Raw genomic sequence first — 24,248 nt, 5'->3', positions numbered from 1 at the left:
TGGTGGTACTTAAATTTATCGCCATTATCACCCACACCTCCCGCTTAGAAGTACTTTTAGGACAATATGGCATCACTGGGAAAAGGGGGAGAAAGTGGAGTCAGTCCACTCAGGTCCCGACAGTAAAGGGCACTGACTGCTGGGGAAGAATTTTCTGGGTTTTTGTGCTGTGGGCTTGACTCTGCGAGTCTTTGTTCTGGGGGAAGGGAGTGGGATTGACTGCGACATCATGAGGCCTGCTAAGAGGATTTTCTCTTTTCATAGGTGTAATTTCATCAAGAGGATGCGGGAAAAAAAAAGAGAAATGCTGAAATTAAGGTTGTACTAATGCTTGGGTCGAGGGGGCAAGTTTCAATGAAAATTGTGCCATACTGAAAGTGTTTGATATTTAAATATTTTGGTTTGTTAAAATACTGGTTCAGAAAATAACAAAGTAACTTATTTGCCTTATTTGGATCAGGATCTCAATTCAATGTGTTTTGCAGGCTGTGTAATAGGGCGGATTCTGTTTTTACATTAAAATTATACAACATTATGTCCTTTTTTAAATAATCAAACTTGTAACCTTAAAACAAATTGATTGAGGGCCTTGAGCCCCTGATTTGTTTGAAATTCTACAATGCCTGTTTTTAAAAAATTGCCTATTTTAAAATAAACACAATCATGTCAGTGGTCATGCTTTAGCCAGATGAGAATATTGTATTAAAATATCTTTGCTTTTTTTTTAATGCAGAGTGTTCATAAAAATAAGAGTGCATTTTAATTTTGATGTGTTGTTAAGATTTTAGAGACTAATAGAACTTGAGGCTGAACTGTTTCAGTTCTTTCAATTATTGTTAAGACTTCATTGGCTGCCTTGTTATTGCAAATTCAAAGAATGTTAATCTCTAGAAAAGTTGTCACTGTAATTCTGACTGTTTTATTTGGGAAGTTTCATTTGGAGAACACATTTTAATATATTCTGCATGGTAATATAATATATTTGACACAAATATTTGAGATTTAAACCTGAACTGAAACTGCCTCTTCAATTGCTAAAGCACAAGAAACATTTTGTTGTTTTCTTGCTGTTCTAGATTTTGGAAATACTTTTCCTGACAGCTTTCATGATAGCCAAGTAGTACTTTGTTAAAAAGAAAATAATTTTTGAATAACCTGAATGGGGAATTTGCAACAGCAACAGTATGTGATGACTGGCAGTTATAGGGAGGGGTGAAAGTCTCGGATATAGTCACATAGTTGGATTAACTCCGGGAAAGATAAGAGAGGTAGGCAGCTAGTGCAGGAGTCTTCTGTGGCTATCTTCATTTCAATAAGTATGCTGTTTTGGAAAATGTATGGGAGGATCAATTCACAGGGGAACGTAGCACGAACATCCACATTTCTGGTAATGAGACTGGCTCTAACTCAATGAGGGGTACGTCGAGTTCCAAGAGATCAATTGTGTTAGGGGACTCTCTAATCCAAGGTACAGATAGACATTTCTTTGGCTTGCAGCAAAAAAACAAAATGGTGTGTTGCTACCCTGGTGCCAGGATCAAGGATGTCTCAGAGAGGGTGCAGAATGTTCTGAAGAGGGAGAGGGGCCAGCAAGAGGTCATTCTCCATATTGGAACAACGACATAGGAAGGGAAAAGGTTGAGATTCTGAAGGGAGATTACAGAGTTAGACTGGAATTTAAAAAGGAGGTCCTTGAGAGTAGTAATATCTGAATTACTCCTGGTACTACGAGCCAGTGAGGGAAGGAATAGGAGGATATAGAAAATGAATGCACAGCTGAGGAGCTGGTGTATGGGAGAAGGATTCACATTTTTGGATCATTGGAATCTCTTCTGGGGTAGAAGTGACCTGTACAAGAAGGACAGATTTAACCTGAATTGAAAGGGGACTAATATACTGGCAGGGAGATTTGCTAGAGCTGCTTGGGAAGATTTAAACTAGTAAGGTAGAGGGGTGTGGGACCCAGGGAGGTAGCAAGGAGAGAGATCAATCTGAGACTGGCACAGTTGAGAACAGAAGTAAGTCAAACAGTCAGGGCAGGCAGGGACAAGGTAGGACTAATAAATTAAACTGCATCTATTTCAATGCAAGAGGCCTAACAGGGAAGGCAGATGAACTCAGGGAATGGTTAGGAACATGGGACTGGGATATCATAGCAATTACAGAAACATTGCTCAGGGATGGGCAGGACTGGCAGCTTAATGTTCCTCAGGATACAAATGCTACAGGAAGGATAGAAAGGGAGGCGAGGGAGGAGGGGAGTGGTGTTTTTGATAAGGGATAGCATTACAGCTGTACTAAGGGAGGATATTCCCGGAAATACACCCAGGGAAGTTACTTGGGTGGAACTGAGAAGTAAGAAAGGGATGATCACCTTATTGAGATTGAGGGAAATTGAGAAACAAAATTGTAAGGAGATCTCAGCTATCTGTAAGAATAATAGGGTGATTATGGTAGGGAATTTTAACTTTCCAAACATAGACTGGGACTGCCATAGTGTTAAGGCTTTAAATGGAGAGGAATTTCTTAAGTGTGTACAAGAAAATTTTCTGATTCAGTATGAGGATGTACCTACTAGAGAAGGTGCAAAACTTGACCTACTCTTGGGAAATAAGGCAGGACATGTGACTGAGGTGTCAGTGGGGGGAGCATTTTGGGACCAGCGACCATAATTCTATTAGATTTAAAATAGTGATGGAAAAGGATAGACCAGATGTAAAAGTTGAAGTTCTAAATTGAAGAAAGGCCAATTTTGATGGTATAAGGCAAGAACGTTCAAAAGCTGATTAGGGGCAGATGTTTGCAGGTAAAGGAACGGCTGGAAAATGGGAAGCCTTCAGAACTGAGATAATGAGAGTCCAGAGACAGTACATTACTGTTAGGGTGAAAGGAAAGGTTGGTAGTTATATCCAGAATGCTGGACGATGAAAGAAATTGAGGGTTTGGTGAACAAAAGGAAGGAAGCATATGTCAGGTATAGACAGGATAGATTGAGTGAATCCTTAGAAGAGTATAAAGGCAGTGTGAGTATACTTAAGAGGGAAATCAGGAGGGCAAAAAGGGGACATGAGATAGCTTGGGAAATAGAGTTAAGGAGAATCCAAAGGGTTTTTATAAATACATTAAGGACAAAAGGCTAACTAGGGAGAGAATAGGGCCCCTCAAAGATCAGCAAGGCGGCCTTTGTGTGGAGCCACAGAAAATGGGGGAGATACTAAACAAATATTTTGCATCATTATTTATTGTGGAAAAGGGTATGAGAAAAACAGTAAAATAGAGTGAAAAGCTTTTTCACTGTCTCCATGATCTGGTGCCATTTTGAATAGATTTAAGAATAAGAAAGAAAAATAAAAATACAACTTAAAGAGAGTCCATCACTCCTGAGCCAAGTCATCATCAAGAACACCTGCACTCTCATCCCTCCTCCACTGTCTCACTGCCATCCATACTGTACCTAACCAATGTTGAAGTCATGCTCTTCATGTGCCGTCTTTCAATGTTAGGTTCTTTTACCCTTGAGATTCTTACACACTTGATGCAACAGCAACACATCAACTTTGGTGAACAAGCAACTAAATTCATTCAGCACAGTTCAGTACAAGCTTTCTGGAAGAACCTTTAACACACACACACCTCACAGAGCTTCTGGGGTTGTGGCAAAAGCTTCACTGAACAAAGGAAACAGTCTTTTCTTTACACAAAACTCTCAACATCACAATTAGTACTGCCCACAAGACAACCCTCAGCCATCCCCTCATAGTCACATGCCACTCAAGATACAATGCAGTGACCAATCCACCTTCAGAAGCAGTGTACTGCAAATCATCCCTTAATGGTCAAATCTGTTGCAAATTGTTTTTTGTAACTATAACAGAGTAGTCAAATTCCAACTGTAATGTTCTTATTGATTTCTGGATGAGTTAGAGTATTTAGGGATGACATTTACTCATTACCAGAGGTTTTAAGAAAAAGTCACTGGGTTCAGATAAAAGGCAAAATCATTAACAGTGACATCTGAATATTTATGAGGTATCTCATTTGCATGAGTTTATTGGTGTTTCAACAGGTTAGAAGAATCAGTGAATCCTTCCCCACACTCAGAGCAAGTGAGTGCGGTGGTGAGTTACAACCTGATGTGGGAACTTGAATTTCTTTCCACATACATCACAATCCCATGATTTCTTCTCTCTGTGAACTGCACTATTTACTTGCATGCTCAAAATTTGATGAGATTCAGGTCCTGGTGAATTGAGTAACTCTATCAGGTCCTAATGTGATGTTTACTAACTGCAAATCCACCACTTCTCATACTTCCCCTTGTTTCCACAAATCTTTTGTACGTGAGTGTGGGTTTCCCCAAGTACCAGGCAGTTTCTGTCCAAGAAATTCAAGCTTCAGTACTTGTCACTTAATCCTATTTCAATGTGGCTTTCTTCATCTTGGAAACTGCAGAATGTGGATGTGTATTTTAATGTGAACATTCAGCTTCAGTAATTTGAGTGAAGGATGTAACCTGTATCAATCTGTTGATTAGTACCTAAACATGAGATTTATTTGGTTTTTGACAGCAGAAAGATTGTTTACACTGGTTGGGGAGTCTAGAACCAGGGGACACAGTTTCAGAGTACAGAGTGGACCATTTTAGACTAAGATGAGAAAACATTTCTTCACTCAGGGTAGTGAACCTAGGAATTCACAGAAGACAGCGGAGGCCAAGCCATTGAATATATAAATGAGATAGACAATTTTTTAGTTTGATCAGTATCAATGATTATGGGGAGAATGCAGGAAATGGCATTAACATAGTGGATCAACAATGATCATATTGAATGGTGGAGGAACACGAAGAGCCAAATGGCCTATTTCTGCTCTTAGTTTCTTTGCTTCTATGAAAAAGATCTACATGTATGCAATGCCTTTCATGACCACCAGATGTCTCAAAGAAATTTACATAATGTAGACAGGCCTACAAGGGGTGAAGCCACTTTAGATTTAGTACTAGGTAACAAGCCTGGCCAGGTGTTAGATTTGGAAGTAGGTGAGCACTTTGGAGACAGCGATCACAATTCTGTCAGGCTTACTTTAATGATGGAAAGGGATAGGTGTACTCCAATGAGCAAGAGTTACAGCTGGGGGAAGGGAAATTAGGAAAGATTTAGGAAGCGTGGGATGGGGAAGGAAACTGCAGGTGATGTGCACATTAAAAATGTGGAGCTTATTCAAGGAAAAGCTCCTGTGTGTCCTAGATAAGTATGTACCTGTCAGGCAGGGAGAAAGATATAGAACGCGTGAGCCTTGGTTTACTAAGGAAGTGGAATCTCTGGTCAAGAAGAAGAAAAAGGCTTATGTTACGACAAAATGTGAAAACTCAGGGCACTTGGGGGTTACAAGGAAGTCAGGAAAGACCTAAAAAAAAGAGCTTAGAAGAGACAGGAGAAGACATGAGAAGTTGTTGGCGGATAGGATCAGGGTTAACCTTAAGGCTTTCCATAGGTATGTCAGGAATAAAAGAATGACGAGAGTTAAATTAGGGCCAATCAAGGATAATAGTGGGAAGTTGTGTGTGTAGTCAGAGGAGATAGGGGAAGCACTAAATAAATATTTTTCGACAGTGTTCACTATAGAAAATGAAAATGTTGGTGAGGAGGATACAGAGATACTTGCATCTAGACTACAAGAGATTGAGGTTCACAAGGAAAAGGTATAGAACTACTGCAGGGTGTGAAAATAGACAAGTTCCCTGGGCTGGATGGGATCTATCCTAGGATCCTTTGGGAAGCAAGGGAAGAGATTGCCGAGCCTTTGGCATTGATCTTCAAATCATCATTGTTTACAGGAATAGTGCCCGAGGACTGGAGGATAGCAAATGTGGTTCCCTTGTTCAAAAAGGGTAGTAGAGACAACCCTGGTAATTACAGACCAGCGAGTCTCACTTCAGTTGTTGGTAAAGGTTATAAGAGATAGGATTTATCACCATCTAGAAAAGAATAATCCAATCAGGGACAGTCAGCACGGTTTTCTGAAGGATCGGTCATGCCTAACGAATCTTATTGAGTTTTTTGATAAAGTGATCAAACAGATAGATGAGAGTAAACAGGTTGATGTGGTGTATATGGATTTCAGCAAGGCATTCGATAAGGTTCCCCACAGTAGGCTAATATACAAAATCCGGAGGAATGGGATTGTGGGAGACATAGCAGTTTGGATCAGTAATTGGCTTGCTGAAAGGAAACAGAGGGTTGTAGTTGATGGAACATGTTCATCTTGGTGTCCAGTTACTAGCGGTGTACCGCAAGGGTCAGTGTTGGGACCACTGCTGTTTGTCATTTTTATTAATGACCTGGACTCAATACTCTGACCAATAAAGGAAAGCATACATAACGCCTTCTTCACTATCCTATCTACCTGCAACTCCACTTTCAAGGAGCTATGAACCTGCATTCCAAGGTCTCTTTGGTCAGCAACACTCCCTAGGACCTTACCGTTAATTGTATAAGTCCTGCTAAGAGTTGCTTTCCCAAAATACACCACCTCGCATTTATCTGATTTAAACTCTGTCTGCCACTTCTCAGCCCATTGGCCCAACTGGTCAAGATCCTGTTGTAATCATTACTTGAGAAAAGATGTACTGGCACGGGAGAGGGTGCAGAGGAGATTCACTAGGTTGCTTCCAGAGTTCGGAGGGTTAGCTTATGAGGAGAGATTGAGTGGACTGGGGCTATAGTTATTGGAACTTAGAAGTATAAGGGGGGAATCTTATAGAAACATAAAATTAAGAAGGCAATATATAAGACTGAAGCAAGGAGGTTGTTTCCACGGCAGATGAAACTAGAACTAAAGAGCATAGGCTCAAAATAAAGGGGAGCAGATTTAGGACTGAATTGAGGAGAAAGGCTTTCGACAAGGTACCTCATTGTAGGCTCATCCAGAAGATTAAGATGCACGGTAACTTGGCCAAATGGATTCAGAATTGGCTTGCCCATAGAAGGCAGAGGGTAGTGGTGCAAGGGTGTTTTTTCAGGCTAGAGGTCCGTGACTAGTGATGATCCACAGGAAACTATACTGGGACTTCTGCTGTTTGTGATATATGTAAATAATTTGGATGAAAATGTGGGTTAGTAAGTTTGCAGATGACACAAAGATCAGTGAAATTGTATATAGTGTAGAAGGTTGTCAAAGGATACAGCAGGATATAAATCAGTTGCAGATATGGGCGAAGAAATGGCAGATGGAATTTAATCTGAGCACATGTGAGATGCTACAGTTTGGGAGATCAAAGGTTAAGGAAAGGTATACAGCTAATGTCAGGACCCTGAAAAGCATTCCTGTACAAAGGGATCTTGGGGTTCAAGTCCATCATTACTGAAAGTGGCCATGCAAGTAGATAGGATGGTAGAGGTGGTGTATGGCATGCTTGCCTTTATTGGTTGAGGTTTAGAGTACAAGAGTCGGGATGTCATGTTGCAGCTTTATAAGACTTTGGTTAGGCTGCATTTACAGCATTGCATTCACTTCTGTTCACCACATTAAAGGAAGGATGTAGAGGCTTTGGAGAGGGTGCAAAAGAGGTTTACCAAAATGCTGCCCAGCTTGGAGGATATGAGCTATAAGGAGAGACTGGAAAAGCTCAGGTTTTTTTCTCTGGAGTGGCAGAGGCTGAGAGGAGACTTGATAGAAATCTATAAAATTATGAGATGCATTGATAGTCTTTTTCCCAACGTTGAAATGTCTAAACCTAGGGGGCGTGCATTTAGGTGACAGGGGGAAGGTTCAAAGGACATGTGATACGAGACGGGAACGCACTGCCAGCGGTTGAGGTGGAGGCAGATATGATAGGGGTGTTTAACAGACTTTTAGATAAGCACATAGATATGCAAGGAATGAATGGACATGGACGAAAGGCAGGCAGAAGGGATCTGTTAAATTTGGTGTCATGTTCAGTACAATATCATGGGCCGAAGGGACTGTTCCTGTGTTGTAATCATCTATGTTAACTTCTGTGTCTAATTTAAAACAGTCTTCACTGCGTCTTCAAGCTATATGTGGCAATAAATCATAGACTATTGTTTAAGTCAGGAAATTAGAAGTGCTTATAACAAAGGCAATGCAGTGATCATGAGTAACTTTAATGTACAAGTAGACTGGGTAAATCAAATCATCAACAATACTGTGGGAGAGGACTTCCTAGAAGGTTAAGATAGTTATGTGGAGCAACAACTAAGGCACGGGCCATTTCAGACCTAGTATTATACAACGAGAAAAGGCTAATTAATAATTTTGTTGTAAAATAACTTTTAGGAAATAGTGACCTTGTATGAGAATTTTCTGTAAAGTTTGAAAAATATGTACTTCAATCTGAAAGTGAGAGTTGTAAATTGAAACAAGGGCAGTTATGAAGGCACGAGGAAGATGTTGGCTATGGTGGATTGGAAAAATAATTACTATAGACACTAACCAGTATTTGAAGAATCAAAGCGAGGTTTTCAACAAAAACATATTCCTTCGAGACTAAAATACCCAACAAGAAATGTTTGTGAACTTGACATGGAAAGTTAAAGATAGCATTAGATCAAAGGAGGAGGCTTATCAAGTTGTCCAAAAAAAGCTATAAGCCTGAAGACTGAGAATTTAAGCATTCAGTAAAGAAGGCCTAAGAAATTAACAAAGAACAAGAGAATGGAATATGCATGTAAAGTAGCAAGAAACATGGAAATAGATTATGAAAATTTCTATAGCTTTGTGAAATGGAGAAGATTAACAAAGACAAATGTGAATTGGTCACAAGTAGGGACAGGAGAATTTATAGTAGGAAATAGAAGTGAAAGAGAGTACTTTGTATCTTTTTGCATAGAGGAAGGGCTAAGAGGTAAGCTTCAAAAATTAAGCTCCAAGGGTGTAGTAAGAGCGTGGAGGTGAAAGAGTGTTTGTTTAAAAAAATGTTTTAGAAAAATTAATGGAACTAAAAGTTGATAAATCCCAGGATTGACCTTCATCCTGGAGTATTGAAAGAGATATGCTGCATGCATTGTTGATCATCTATCAAAATTCTATTAATTTGCAATGGTGCCTGTAAATTGGAAAACTGCAAATGTAAATCCAGTGCGGAGAAATAGCAAATGGACTTTAATCCAGGTAAATGTGAGGTGCTGCACTTTGGGAAATCAAATGTTCAGGAAAAGTACACAGTTAATGACAGGACTCTAAACAGCATTGATGTATAGAAGGATCTTGGGGTTCAAGTCCATTGCTTCCTTAAATAGATAGGGTGGTAAAGAAGATGTATGGCATGCTTGTCTTTATTAGTCAGGGAACTGAGTAAAAGGATCGGATGTCATGTTGCAGCTTTGTAAGACTTTGGTAGGCCACACCTATAGAGTACTGTACTAGGCAAAAGTGAGGACTGCAGATGCTGGAAATCAGAGTTCAGATCAGAGTGGTGTTGGAAAAGCACAGCAGGTCAGGCAGCACCCGAGGAGCAGGAAAAAAATCGACGTTTCGGGCAAAAGCCCTTTCCTGATGAAGGGCTTTTGCCCGAAACGTCGATTTTCCCACTCCTCGGGTGCTGCCTGACCTGCTTTGCTTTTCCAGCACCACTCTGATCTAAACTACAGAGTAATTGTGTTCACTTGTGGTCGCAACATTACAGGTTTGATGTGAGGGCTTTGGAAGAGCACAGAAAAGATTCACCAGAATGCTGCCTGGATTCGTGGGCATAAGCTACAAGGAGAGACTAGAAAAACTCTTGTTGTTTTCTCAAGTAGCGGAGGCTGAGTGGAGACTTGATAGAAGTCTATAAAATTATGAAATGCATAGATATGGTTGACAGTAAGGATCTTTTTCCCCAAAGTCTAAATGTTTGAAATGTCTAAAACTAGGGGGCATGCATTTAAGGTGACAGGGGACACGTTCAAAGGAGACAAGAGAAGCAAGTTTTTTTTACACAGAATGTGGTAGGAGTCTAGAACGCGCTGCCACGGGTGGTGGTGGAGGCAGATACGATAGAGGTGTTTAAGGGACTTTTAGGTAAGCACATGTATATTGCAAGGAATGGTGGAATATGAACCAAGGGCAAGCAGAAGGGATTGGTTTCATTTGGTGTCCTGTTCAACACATCATTGGCCAAAGAGTCAGTTCTTGTGCTGTATTGGTCTATGTTCCATGTTTAAAGAAGGAGTGAGAGAGAAAATGGAACCATAAATCTGTTAGCTTAATAACAGTAATGTGGAATATATTAGAATCCATTGCTGATTATTTAGTAATTATGAAATAATTATCTGATTGGATGAAATAAACATGGATTAATGAAACAGAAATTATACTTGACAAATCTGACAGAGTATTTGAGGATTTTACTAGTCAAGTCATAAGGGGAAATAAGTGAATGCTTTAAGAACCGTGTCTTTTTATAGCTATGTTTTTAAAAACTGTGGACTATAAGAAAAAATAAGTTTTTAAAAAAACAGGTTTACCAGAATTACTGTATAATTTCACAGCAATAAACGTGATACCTATTGTGAACACTTCTTTAGTGGCTATGGTTCCTACAACATGTAGACATGGAAACATAGAAACTAGATGCAGGTGTAGGCTGCTGAGAAAGAAAACTGATTCTTCCAGTTTTTAAGGAAATTAACATTAAAACTTAAAATGTAGCAAAAATTCTGCATAAACTGAAATTGATTGGAATATATAAAAAGGCAAAACAATTTGAAGTCAGAAGTTGATTTTAACAAGGCAATGCAGGCAAGTGGAACAAAAAACAAGCTTGATCCAAAATCTTATTATTTACCTATTATCTATTAATTGCTTATCTATGCTATTTAGTTATGTGATCTGCCTATTGCACTCACAAGGCAAAGCTTTTCACTGTGCCTCGGTCTACGTGATAATAAATTCAATTCAATCCAATTTTAATATAAGCAAATATACAAGTGATGTAACCAATTACTTTAAGATAACATTGGTGGATCTATGCCATCCAGAGTTTTGGAAGCGGAGTTGAGAAGGTTCTACAAATGGATGTCATTTTTGGTGAATACTGTGCTTGTGGAACCTGGTTAAGTTTTGCACTGGTTTCAGGTGAGGATTAGGCAAAATTCTAGAAAAAAAAGGAACAGAAATTCTTTGTGAAGATTAGAGTTTTGAAGGACTTTGTGATGATGTTTATGTTCAGTAGACCGCTGAAATAATCCATAAGATCTTTCATTGTTTTATCTGCCATTGAGTGTGTATTATACAGTTCATAATCTACAGCAATTTTCCTGCTAACTCATTGTTAAGTTACACGGAATCTGTTTTACAGTATAGGTGGCTATCCAAGATAGTATTTAATATTTGTTTTGCTTGCAATGGACCTGCAGGACTGACTATGACCCACTTCACAGACAATAATAATTTGGAAGCCCTAGCCCTAAGGCCAGATAACCATGTCAAAGTACATGGACTGAGCTGATGTCCTTGACTGACTGTACTTCTCATAAGAAAGGTTTTCATCTCACCCATTAAATCTCTGGGTGGAAAGTCTGACTTTCTTTTCGCTGCTAGCCATGATTAACTATCCTCCAACTAATTAAGGATGAGCAATAAATGTCCTAGCCAGCAATGCCCACATCCTGTGAAAAAATTAATGTTATTTTTCCAATGTCGCCATGTTTTCCCAAATGACTCAGCATTGTCAACACTATTCAGGGACTGGGAAGATTTCACCCATCATATTGAAGCTTTTTCTCTTGCAATCATCAGAACAGATACAAGAATACCAAATACCACAATGAGCGGAGAACTAACCATAGATAACCAGCCTTTGCTTGCAAATCTCATGTGAATTCTCTGACTGTGCCAAAATTACACTAAACACCAATTTAAGATGATCAGTCAGGCTCACAATATGGTCCACGTATTCTTGTTAGAGGCTACATTGATTTATACAAGACACTCTGTCCTCTCTAAGCATAAATGTCTAGGCATTCTATCTTCTTCTATTAAAGGAGTTAAAAACAGAATTGAAAATGATGTAATCGTTAGCAAACGTCACCATTTCTGACCTTATCATAGTGGGAAGAACATTAATGAAGCAGCTGAAGATAGTTGTGCATAGGATGCTATCCTGAGTAAATCCTGCAGTGATACTCTGGGACTTAGATGATTGACTTCCCACAACCACAATTATTTTACTTTGTGCTGGATATGATTCCAACCAGTGGAAAATTTTCCTCCCGATTCCTTTTGAGTCCAGCTTTGCTCAGGTTCCTTGATGCCAGACTCAATCACATGCTACTTTGATGTGAAATGCAGCCACTCTTACCTCGCCTCTTGGGTCCATGTCTTCTGTCCACATTTGGCCAAGTGACCTTGGTAGCACCCAAAATAAGAATCAGTGGGTCGGTTATTGCTGCTAAAATACTGCTCGGTAACACTATCAACTACAACTTCAGTTATTTTAATGACAGAGGAGTAGACTCATGGGGTGGAAGCTGGCTGGATTGGATTTAGCTTACTTCTTGAGGACAGGAAATAGCATTATTATTTTAATTAATTCATGGGATGTGGGCTTCACTGATTAGATCAGCGTTTATTGGGTGCACTTGAGAAGATAGTGGTTAGCCTTCTTGAATTACTGCAGTCCATTAGATGTAGGTGCAATTCTGTAAGGGAGTTCCAGGATTTTCACTCTGAGACCTTGAAGAAATATCAATGTGTTTCAATTCAAGATGGTGAGTGGCTTAGAGGGGAGCTTGCAGGTAGTGATATTTCCAAGTATTTGCTGTTCTTGTTCTTCTCAATCATGCCCCCTCAGTCTTCTCTGTCCAAGGAAAACAACTCTAATCTGTCCATTCTTTCTTTATAACTCAAATTCTCCAGCCCACGCAACATCATGCTAAATCTCCCATACATCCTCTCCTACAATGCGCATTCCCAAAGTGCACACAATATTCTAGTTATGGCCGAACAACATTTTATACTGTTCCTGCATAATCTTCCTGTTAAATTCAATTCCTTGCCCAAGAAAGGAAAGTATCTCATTTGCCTTCTTAACCATTTTATTTGTCTGTCTTTCTACAGACCAATGGACATTCCATCAAGATCCTTATGATCTCAGTACCCCTCAGTCATCTTTATCATGTATTCCTTTGTCTTGTTTGTCCTGTCCAAGTATATTACCTCACAGTTAGCCAGACTGAATTCCATTTGCCACTGGTCAGCCCATCTGACTGGCATAAATGTTTTCTTGTAATCTCAGGCTACCCTCCTCAGTATTTATAATCCACCAATTTTCATACCATCTGTGAATTTACTAATCATCCTCATACAGTCAAGTCTAAATTAATTACATAGTTTTACGTGTATCATTGACATTCCTGTTGTCTATGGTGTCTTTAAGTGGTCAGTCCAGTTTCATTGCTGTTTGACGTTTCTGTAGTTGTTTAATAAAACTGAACAGATTTCAACTAGGTAAAAACAATGACTGCAGATGCTGGGAACCAGATTTTGGATTGGTGGTGCTGGAAGAGCACAGCAGGTCAGGCAGCATCCGAGGAGCAGTAAAATTGACGTTTCGGGCAAAAGCCCTTCATCAGGAATGAACAGATTTCAAGCCATTTTAAGAGAATATTTAGGAGGCAACTACATTGCTTTGGTTCTAGGATCACATATAGACCTGACCAGATAAGGATATTTCCCTCAAAGATGCAACAGCCACTATGACTAACATTTGATTTCAGATTTATTGAATTAAAATTCCATGAGAAATCGTGGTTGGTTTTGAACCTGTGACCTCAGATCATCAGCCAAGGGCACTGGATTGCTAGGCGAAAGTGAGGACTGCAGATGTTGTAGATTAGAGTCAAGATTAGAGTGGTGTTGGTCAGGCAGCATCTGAGGAGCATGAAAATCAACATTTTGGTCAGGAACCCTTCATCGGGAATGGGGCTGAAAGCCTCAGGGATGGAGAGATAAATAGTAGGGGTGGGGCTGGGGAGAAAGTAGTCGAGAGTGCAATAGGTGGATGGAGGAAGGGGTAAACGTGATAGGTCGGAGAGGAGGGTGGAGTGGATAGGTGGGAAGGAAGATTGACTGGAGGGACAGGTCACGAGGACAGTGCTGAGCTGGAAGGTTGGAACTGGGGTAAGGTGGGGGGAGGGGAATTGAGGAAACTGATGAAGTCCACATTGATGCCATGGGGTTGAAGGTTTCTGAGGTGGAAGATGAGGCGTTCTTCCTCCAGGCATCGGGTGGTGAGCGAGTGGCAGTGGAGGCGGCCCAGGATCTGCATGTCCTCAGCAGAGTGGGAGGGGGAGTTGAAATGTTCAGCCACGGGGTGGTGTGGTTGATTGGTGTGGGTGCCCCAGAGAGGTTCCCTGAAGCACTCTGCGAGAAGGCATCCAGTTTCCCCAATGTAAAGGAGATTGCATCAGGAGCAAGAGATACAATAAATGACATTTGTGGAAGTGCAGGTGAAACTTTGATGGATGTGGAAGGCTTCTTTGGGGCCTTGGATGGAGGTGAGTGGGGAGGTGTGGGCACAGGTTTTGCAATTCCTGTGGTGGCAGGGAAAGGCGGGGGGGGGGGGGGGGGGGGGGGCGAAGAGAGCGGGGGAAGGTGGAATTGACCAGGTAGTCACAGAGGGAATGGTCTTTGAGGAAAGTGGATAGCGGTGGGGAGGGAAATATATCCCTGGTGGTGGGATCCATTTGTAGGTGGCGGAAATTTTGGTGGATGATGCGGATAATGCTGAGGTTGGTGGTGTGGAAGGTTAGGACCAGGGGGGGTTCTGTCCCTATTGTAGTTGGAGGGTTGGGGTTTGAAGGCGGCGATGCGGGACATGAATGAGATGTGTTGGAGGACATCTTCAACCACATAGGAGGGGAAATTACAGTCTTTAAAGAAGGAGGCCATCTGGTGTGTTCTGTGGTGGAACTGGTCCTCCTGGCAGCAGATACAGCGGAGGCAGAGGAATTGGGAATATGGGATAGCATGTTTGCAGGAGATAGGGCAGGAGGAGGTGTAATCAAGGTAACTGTGGGAATCGGCGGGCTTGTAAAAAATGTTGGTGTTGAGTCGGTCGTCATTGATGGAGATTGAGAGGTCCAGGAAGGGGAGGGAGGTGTCAGAGACGGTCCATGTGAATTTAAGGTCAGCGTGGAATTTGTTGGTGAAATTGATGAACAGCTCAACCGCCTTGTGGGACCACGAGGTGGCCGCGATGCAGTCATCAGTGTAGTGGAGGAAAAAATGGGGAGTGGTGCCGGTGTAACTACGGAAAATGGACTGTTCGACATAGCTGACAAAGAGACAGGCATAGCTGGGGCGGATGTGGGTACCCATGGCTACCCCTTTTGTCTGGAGGAAGTGGGAAGATTCAAAAGAAAAATTGTTGAGGGTGAGAACCAGTTCAGCCAAACGAGTGAGAGTGCCAGTGAAAGGAGACTGGTGGGGACATCAGGAGACGAACAGACGGAGGGTTTGGAGGCCCTGGTCATGGCAAATGGAGGGGTAGAGGAACTGGATATCCATGGTGAAGATGAGACGTTGGGGTACAGGGAAACAGAAGTCTTGGAGGAGCTGGAGGGCGTGGGTGGTGTCCCAAACATATGTGGGGAGATCCTGGACTGGGGGGCTAGGACAATATAGAGGTAGGTGGAGATGAGTTTGGTTGGGCGGGAGCAGGCTGAGACGATAGATTGACCAGGGTAGTTAGGCTTGTGAATCTTGGGAAGGAGGTACAATCAGGTGGTGCGGGGTTCCCAAACTTTAAGGTTGGAAGCTGTGGGTGGGAGATCTCCTGAGGTGATGAGGTTGTGTATAGTCTGGGAAATGATGGTTTGGTGATAGGGGAGTTGAGGGGGAGGTAGAAGGAGGTGTCTTCAAGTTAGCGCCTGGCTTCAGCACTGTAGAGGTCAGTGCCCCAAAGTACCATTGCACCCCCTTTGTCCGCTGGTTTGATGGTGAGGTTGGGATTGGAGTGGAGGGCTGTGTTTTGCGAAGGTGAGAGGTTGGAGTGGGGGAGGGGTAGACAGGTTGAGGCAGTTAATATCCCAGTGACAGTTGGAAATGAAGAGATTGAGGCCAGGTAATAGACCAGCACGGGGTGTCCAGGTGGATGGAGTGTGTTGGAGGTGGGAGAAGGGATCCTCAGAGGGTGGGCGGGAGTCTTGATTGAAAAAGTAACCTCGGAGGCAGAGGTGGTGGAAGAACTGTTCAACCTCACGACGCGTATTGAATTCGTTGATGCGTGGACAGAGGGGGCTGAGAAGTAAGGCCTTTGTTGAAGACTGATCGTTTGTCCTCAGTGAGGGGGAGGTCTAGGGGGAATAGTGAAAACTCGGCAAAGTTGAGAGCTGGGATCTGGTATTGGTGTGGAGTTGGAAATGGGGGTGGAGACTGTAACTGGAGTGGGCGTGGTGGTAGGAGGTTTGGGGGAGGAGTCATTTGCAGAGATGCTATTCCCCCTGGAGTGCTAGGGGGTAGGGATGATGACACTGGGATCCGTGGGGGGCATTGGTGGGGGTGGAAGTGGCGACGATGGCTGCCGGGGGGGGGGGGGGGGGTGGAGGAAAGAATGGCGCGGAATTCACTGAACATGCGACGTCAGCGATGACATTGGGGGCAGGAGGGACGAAACACATGGTGTAGGTGAAGTCTTTAGGGATGGACATTGCTGTGGAAGCAGCCGTAAGTCACAGAATGCATGGTGTCAGTGGTGATGTGGATGGGGGGCAGCAGAAGTGACGAAACGAGCGGAAGTGGGTGATTTCGTAGGAGGCAGAAGTGGCTGCGGTAGTGGTTGTGAAGGGGTCAGAAGTTGTGGGATGCATGGTGTGGCTGACGTCAGAGGGGGCAGAAGTGGCTGTGGCGGTGGCAACAGGAGGGGCGGAAGTGTATTCTCAGTTAGGCCTTGCATTGGTCCCGGCGGTGGCAGATCTCATGGCAATTGCAGTGGCTGTTGGTTGTCTGGTGGTTTTGGCGGCTGTTGTCTGGCTGGCAGTTGTGAAGGTGGCACGAGCGGCCATGGCTGCAAGCTGCCCGTTGATGGGGGCGGAAGTGAGTCATCAATCGCTGTAGTGATGGTGGCTGTCCCGGCCTCGAGGCTGGTGGCAGCCAAACAGTTCCCGAGGCTGAGGGAAGCTTCTGGAATGTTCAAGGAATGTTGATTATTGAGGTGGGTATATAATTTTGTGTACTTAAAATTTTTGATGTTTCAAATGGTGTAGAAATACTGTTTGTTGAGTGTACAAATTCTTCTTAGGATATAGTACAGAAGGGATCCTTTGTAGTTCTGAGACAGTGTGACCCTCAGTTGAGGCATAGCTGACTGTAGAGAGGTTAGGTGGTGGCGCATGGTGGTGCATGGCTGTGAGTGTGGAGTGGAGTTCTGGAAGGAGAACCGTTGCTGGTGGTTTTGAATTTGTTGTCTGTACTGGTTGTCCTGTTTGGATCCAAAATGTGCTGGTCTGAATGTAGTCTGGAGTCCATGTGGAATCAGTTGGTTGTAGAGGCAGGCATTGAGGAAGGACTTGTGGCTGTGATAACGAGTCTGTTTCAGAACATGGTTGAAGAACTTCAAGGCAGAGGAAACAACTTGGGGGTTGCAGTGAGAGACAGACTCATTGAGATCTTTGTAGCGAAAGGAGGAGAACTTCTTCAAGGTCAGCATCCTTGCAAGAGGATTCGCAGTAAGGTTAAATCAACTAGGCGAAAGTGAGGACTGTAGATTCTGGAGATTAGAGTGGTATTGGAAAAGCACAGCAGGTAAGGCAGCATCCGAGGAGCAGGAAAATTGACATTTTGGGCAGGAGCCCTTCTTCAGGAATGAGGCTGGAAGCCTTGGGGGTGGAGAGATAAATGGGAGGGAATGGGGCTGGGGAGAAGGTAGTAGAGAGTGCAGTAAGTGGATGGAGGAAGGGGTAAAGGTGATAGGTGGGAGAGGAGGGTGGAGCGGATAGTTGGGGAGGAAGATTGACAGGTAGGACAGGTCATGGGGATGGTGCTAAGCTGGAAGTTTGGAACTGGGGTTGATTGTTGCGGGTGTCCCGGAGATGTTCCCTGAAGCGCTTTGTGAGAAGGTGTCCAGTCTCCCCAATGTAAAGGAGACTGCATCGGGAGCAACAGATGGAATATACGACATTTGTGGAAATGTAAGTGAAACTTTGATGGATTGCTAGTCCTGTGATGTTACCATTACATCACTCTTGGCAGGTTATGGGTAAGGTCTCCCTAACACCACCATGTTGTGGGAGAGATTCCTCAGGTTCCACCAGCCTGTATGTGGGGTTCTCCAGGATGCAACAGCCAGAGTGAGGCTCCCCTACCTTCAGCAGCCTTTCTAGTAAGATTTCCCATCTCAATAGCCTGTGGAGAGAGGTGACGTTCCCTGTCTCCAGCAGTTTGGGGTGAGGTTCTGCTGCCTCCAATGGCTTGGGGATGATACTCCCTGTCTCCACCAGCACGTGGGGGAGGTTCCTCTTGTCTCTTGCAGACTGTGGGTGAATTTTCTGAGGTTTCAACAACCTACTGACAAGGTTCCTCAGGCTCCATCAGTCTGTGGGTGAAGTTGGTGAAGTTCCCTGTCTCCAGTAGCCTCTGGGGGACGTTCCTCAGTCTCCAGCAGACAATTGTGAGAGGTTCCTCAGGCTCCAACAGCCTGTGAATAAGGCTTCAATCACCTGCAGGTGAAGTTCCCCCAGGCTCCAGTAACCTTTAGGTGAGGTTGCCTTGACTCCAGCAGCATGGTTCTGACATCTCCAACAGCCTGGGAGTGAAGATCCTAAGGCTTCAATAGCCTGTTGGTGAGGTTCCCTTGTCTCCAGCAGCTTGTGGGTGAGGTTCCGTAGTCTCCAGTAGCCTGTGGGTGAGGTTGTGCTCTCTCCGGCCAACTGTGGGCAAGGATCCCCAGGTTCCAGTAGTCTGTGGATGAGGTTCCCTTGTCTTCAGCAGCCTTGAGTTGAGGTTGTGCTATCTCCTGCAGCCTGTGGGTGATGTTCTGTTGTCTCCAGCAGCTTCTCAGTGAGAATCCTGTATATTCAACAGTATGGGTGAGTTCCCAATACTCCAGCAGCCTGTGGGTGAGGTTCCCATGTCAATACCAGTCTGTAAGTGGAGTTCCCCTGTCTCCTGCAGTCTGTGGGGGAGGATTTCCTGGCTCCTGCAATCTGTGGGCGAGTTTCCCAGGTTCCAACAGCTTGTTGGTAAGGTTCCCCAGGCTCCAATTGCCTGTTGGTGGGGTTTCCCAAGGCTCCAGTTGCCGATGGATGAGGTTCTCCAGACTCCAGCAGTCTGTGATTGAGGTTCCCCTACTCCAGTAGCCCGTTGGTGAGGTTCCCCAGGCTTTAGCAATTTGTGGGTGAGGTTCCAGGAGTCTGCGACTGATATTCCCGAAGCTCCAAGAGGCTGGGATTCAAGTTACTGGGGCTGTAGTTACCTGTGGGTGATAAACCCGTTAGGATGAGCCACGTCAGTGCTGCGCCACCGCCGGTTGTGGGAGGAGCTGGTTGGTTGTATCCGGCATTCCGGATCAGGAACCAGGCAGCAGCAGGTGAGGACAGTTTACTTTGGAGTCGCCGGTAGTTGGGGGTGAAGTGATGGAGTAGTACGTGTCTCCGATCAGAGGTTTGCCGCTTTTCTCGGAGGAATGTGAACACTGAGGTCAGTGTGTAAGCGCCTCTGTTCACTCGATTGTGACTGAGTTTGGCCTGGTTTCAGACTGCAGCTTGTGTTCATGAGGACCTGATGCTAAAGTCCATTTCTCGTCCGATACACGGAACTGATTCTGGTAATGAAACCGTTGCCACTGGCCGAGGAGTTTGGGTCTTGCTCTGGCTTTTGATCCGCCACACTGAGGCTGCCTAGTATTTGTTTTTAAAAAGACAAATTTGTTTGACCTTGTGTTATTAGGTATTGTCTGAGAGAGGCCTGGTGTACAGTACTTTCCTTCGTCGCTGCTCCTTTGGTAGAACTCTGAAACAGTTTAGTGCAGTCTATTGTTTTCAAAGATTTTATGCTGCAAAAGTGAAATTTTGTAACATAATCCAGAAATTTGGCTGTCGAAATGTTCTAATCACATAATCCCTGATCTTGGACATTAACTAAAATTCATTGCATTTTTTCAACGAAAGTAATGCTTATATTAGGTTACATTTTGAATGTAAGATGTTCAAAAGCATGCAAGTAAAATTACTGTATGTATATACATGCTGGTAAAGTAAATTTACCACAATCTATCAGCATCATAGGCCTGCTCTCTCTTTACGAAGAGACTATTGATCGTAGTTTAATCTGAGGGTTACCATGCTTCAGGTGAGTGGTAAGATTGCGATTGAGGGACCTTCATTGTAAACTGTTTGTTTTGGTATTGTAATCGTGCTTTTGGCATCACTGCATTGCAGTTCAACCAACTGAATTACAGTAACTGTTTACCGTATGTGCTAGTATCAGCAGCATAAAATATGTTTATGTTATATTCTGAAGTTCATCGTCCTTATAATTTATTGCATAAGGAATTGACTACTCAAACATAACTGGAGATTGGGTATTGTTTATGATTTGCTCAAAGTTGTTTTTGCAATTTATTATAATTGAATACTTCAGTAAAACTTTAAAATAAGTTGCTGCTTATTGTAAACTGATGCTATTTCAGATACATTTATTTAAGGTAGTTTTAGGAGAAAGTGAGGACTGCAGATGCTGGCGATCAGAGCCGAAAAGTGTGGCTGCTTTTCCAGTGCCGCACTTTTTGACATTAAGGTGGTTTTGGCTGACTTGATTTATTTGGAATCATTCCTTATTAAGTATGATTAGTTCACAGCCCTGTTCTATCCCCACTGCTGGGCAATTTTTTTGATTAGATAAATAATTTCCTTTTCAGAGTTATTCTAAATTTATTTCGACTTCAATATGCTCCCTTTCAGGCAGTATGTTCCAGATTATTGCAATTTGTGTTTTTTACTTGCGTATCTTCTGGTTCTTTTACTAATTACCTTAAACTATGACCTCTGACCCTCTGCCTCTGGGATGCTTTTATTACTCAAACTTGAATATTGCTGAAGAAAAGGCATGCTGTTGAAGTTATTAAACTTGTGTTCATCTGAATTAAAATACAAATATGAAATTTGTATTGATAAGTGCAAGATGAAAAGATTTCTTTCAGCAATATTCCAGTTCCGTACTATCAAGTGACTATTTATCAAAACACTTCAAGATTTTGATAAGCTTCATCAAATTTTTCTTTGGCGTGCTTATTTGAACATAACCCCACTTTCTGAGATCTATCTTTCCATAACTGAACTTTTTCATCCTTGATGCTACCTGTACCTTAGTAAATAGCTCCACACTGCTCCCTCAAAGCTTTGAAATCCATAAAGTGCCCAGATTGGTGGCACAGTGGTTAGCACTGCTGCCTCACAGTGCTAGAGACCCGGGTTCAATTCCTGCCTCAGGCAACTGTCTGTGTGGAGTTTGCACAGTCTCCCTGTGTGTGCATGGGTTTCCTCCCACAGTCCAAAAATGTGCTGGTTAGGTAAATTGCCCATAGTGTTAGGTGTAGGGAATGGGTCTAAGTGGGTTGCTCTTTGGAGAGTCGGTGTGGACTTGTTGGGCTGAAGGGCTTGTTTCCACACTGTAAGTAATTTAATCTAATATTTGTGGGCGGCATGGTGGCACAATGGTTAGCACTGCTGCCTCACAGCGCCAGAGACCCGGGTTCAATTCCCGCCTCAGGCTGTGTGGAGTTTGCACGTTCTCCCCGTGTCTGCGTGGGTTTCCTCCGGGTGCTCCGGTTTCCTCCCACAGTCCAAAGATGTGCAGGTCAGGTGAATTGGCCATGCTAAATTGCCAATAGTGTTAGGTAAGGAGTAAATGTAGGGGTATGGGTGGGTTGCGCTTCGGCGGGTCGGTGTGGACTTGTTGGGCCGAAGGGCTTGTTTCCACACTGTACTGTAATGTAATCTAATAATCTAATCTAATCTAATTTTGCCATAGTGCTACATCTGGGATCTAAATGATCTATGGGAATAATTTCCTTGCATTATGCCTCTCTTAATAAAGCCAAAAATCACTTTAATACCATTTTAGCTTCTCTGCTGCCACCTTAAAACAAACTGTAAATTTAACACTTCCTGACCAATCTGTTTCTGCATATCTTTTAAAGGAATATAGTTTGGTTTGCATTGCCTTTGCTCGTTCTTCTTGCCAAGATTACTTTACACTGCTTTGCTTTGAATTTTACCTCCTAATTTCATCAGAATGTCCCAAGTCTTCCTGAAATCTATTAATTATCCTTGTATTTTATATTTGAGTACATGGCCTCTGCACACCTTGAAATTATGCCTTAAATCAAGGTCAATAATACGTATCAGAAAGTGTAGTATTTCTAACACTGACCCTTGAGGAACATGATTGCATACTTTCCTTAAATCTGATGAAGAGCTTTTATATCCCTCTTTGCTTTTCACTAAGATAACTTTTCATCCACTCAATAATCAGTCCTTGTATCAAATGGACTTTAATTTGGTTAACAAGTTGATGGAGTTTACCAAATTCCTGTTGAAGGTTTATGTACATAACCATAGTTACTCTTCTCTCGTCTCTTCCCTCTTAAACTTTTTGCCAAAGAATTCTATGGGCTCCAGTCAAGAGGAGCATGTGATAGAGTCATAGAGATGTACAGCATGGAAACAGACCCTTCAGTCCAACCCGACCATGCCGACCAGATATCCCAACCCATCCAGTCCCATCTGCCAGCACCCGGCCCATATCCCTCCAAACCCTTCCTATTCATATACCCATCCAAATGCCTCTTAAATGTTGCAATTGTACCAGTCTCCACCACTTTCTCTGGCGGCTCATTCCAAACACGTACCACCCTCTACGTGAAAAAGTTGCCTCTTAGATCTCTTTTATATCTTTCCCCTCTCATCCTAAACCTATGCCCTCTAGTTCTGGACTCCCCCACCCCAGGGAAAATACTTTGTCTATTTACACTATCCATGCCCCTCATAATTTTGTAAACCTCTATAAGGTCACCCCTTAGCCTCCAGCGCTCCAGGGAAAACAGCCCCAGCCTGTTCAGCCTCTCCCTTTAGCTCAAATCCTCCAACCCTGGCAACATCCTTGTAAATCTTTTCTGAATCCTTTCAGGTTTCACAACATCTTTCCAATAGGAAGGAGACCAGAATTGCACACAATATTCCAACAGTAGCCTAACCAATGTCCTGTACAGCAGGGAATGCTGTTTCCTCCAGACTGCCAAAGGAAGTCTTGTCACTAGAATAAGCTAGCCTGCATAGACATGGCCGATATAAGCAAGCCCAGCAGATGAATATAAAAGATAAGGTTGAAACATTTGCAGCAATCTTCAGCAGGATATGCTGATTGGATGATTCATCTTGGTGTCCTCCAGAGATATCAGCATCACAGCTTCCAGTTTTCAGCCAATTTGATTAATTCCACATGAAATACTGCAAAGGCTATGGATCCTGACAACATTCTGGCAAGGGTATTGAAACATGTGCCACAGAACTTGCTGTTTTCTTAGCCAAGTTGTGTCTGCATCTACCTGACAACATGGAAAATAGCTCATGTATGTCTTGTACACAAAAATCAGGACAAATCTAACCTAGCCAATTAACACCCCATTAATCTACTCTTGATTATCAGAAAAGCGATGGAATATATCATCAAAATGCTATCAAGTAACACCTGCTCAGCAGTGAGGCCATTTGCAACTCCTTGATAATAAATCAAATTATGCTCAAAGGTAGGACAATATCCAAGTTTGACCTGAAATGTGGCAAGGCACATTCATGCCTCTCAAGTGCCATGCAAAGACCAGAACTTGCTGCTCCCTTAGCGAAGGTCATAAAGTACAGTTGTAACACTGGCATCTATCTGACAATGTGGAAAATTGTCCAGGTATGCCCTGTGCACAAAAAGCAGAACAAATCCAACTGGCCAATTACTGCCCCATCAGCCTATTATCCATCATTAGTAAAGTGATGGCAGGTGTCATCAATAGTGCTATCAAGTAACACCTACTCACCAATAACCTGCTTAGTGATGCTGAGTTTGGGTTACACCAGGGCCAATCTGCTCCTTACCTCACAATAGTATTGGTTCAAACATGGATAGAAGAGCTGACTTCTCCAGGTGAGGTGAGTGACAGATCGTGACATCAAGGGCATAGTCGACCACAGTGGCGCATCAGGGAGCCTGAGCAAAACTGGAAATAATGGTTATGAAGGGGCAAACTCTCCATT

The 24,248-nt window shown here is 43.0% G+C and overlaps 1 protein-coding gene across 5 annotated transcripts in view; it reads left to right on the top strand.

The window, feature by feature from the left end:
* Nucleotides 1-24,248, top strand: part of slc33a1 (solute carrier family 33 member 1) — a 70,657-nt gene that overhangs the window by 69 nt on the left and 46,340 nt on the right. Inside the window, exon 2 of one of the 5 annotated variants that reach the window (XM_072572647.1) lies at nucleotides 265-318. Coding sequence is in view for 2 of the 5 variants with exons in the window: in XM_072572643.1 (XP_072428744.1) it covers nucleotides 19,441-19,531 (91 nt within the window). In the remaining 3 variants the exon portion in view is untranslated. Of the gene's footprint in view, nucleotides 1-165; nucleotides 319-19,376; nucleotides 19,769-24,248 lie in introns of those variants that run through there. The other 4 variants (XM_072572645.1, XM_072572643.1, XM_072572646.1 and 1 more) reach the window with 4 other exon arrangements.

The sequence above is a fragment of the Chiloscyllium punctatum genome, chromosome 6, assembly GCF_047496795.1.
Source record: "Chiloscyllium punctatum isolate Juve2018m chromosome 6, sChiPun1.3, whole genome shotgun sequence".
NCBI classification, from domain to species: domain Eukaryota; kingdom Metazoa; phylum Chordata; class Chondrichthyes; order Orectolobiformes; family Hemiscylliidae; genus Chiloscyllium; species Chiloscyllium punctatum.
Note: the sequence above shows the minus strand (reverse complement) of the source record. Positions and strands in the feature narration are given on the sequence as shown.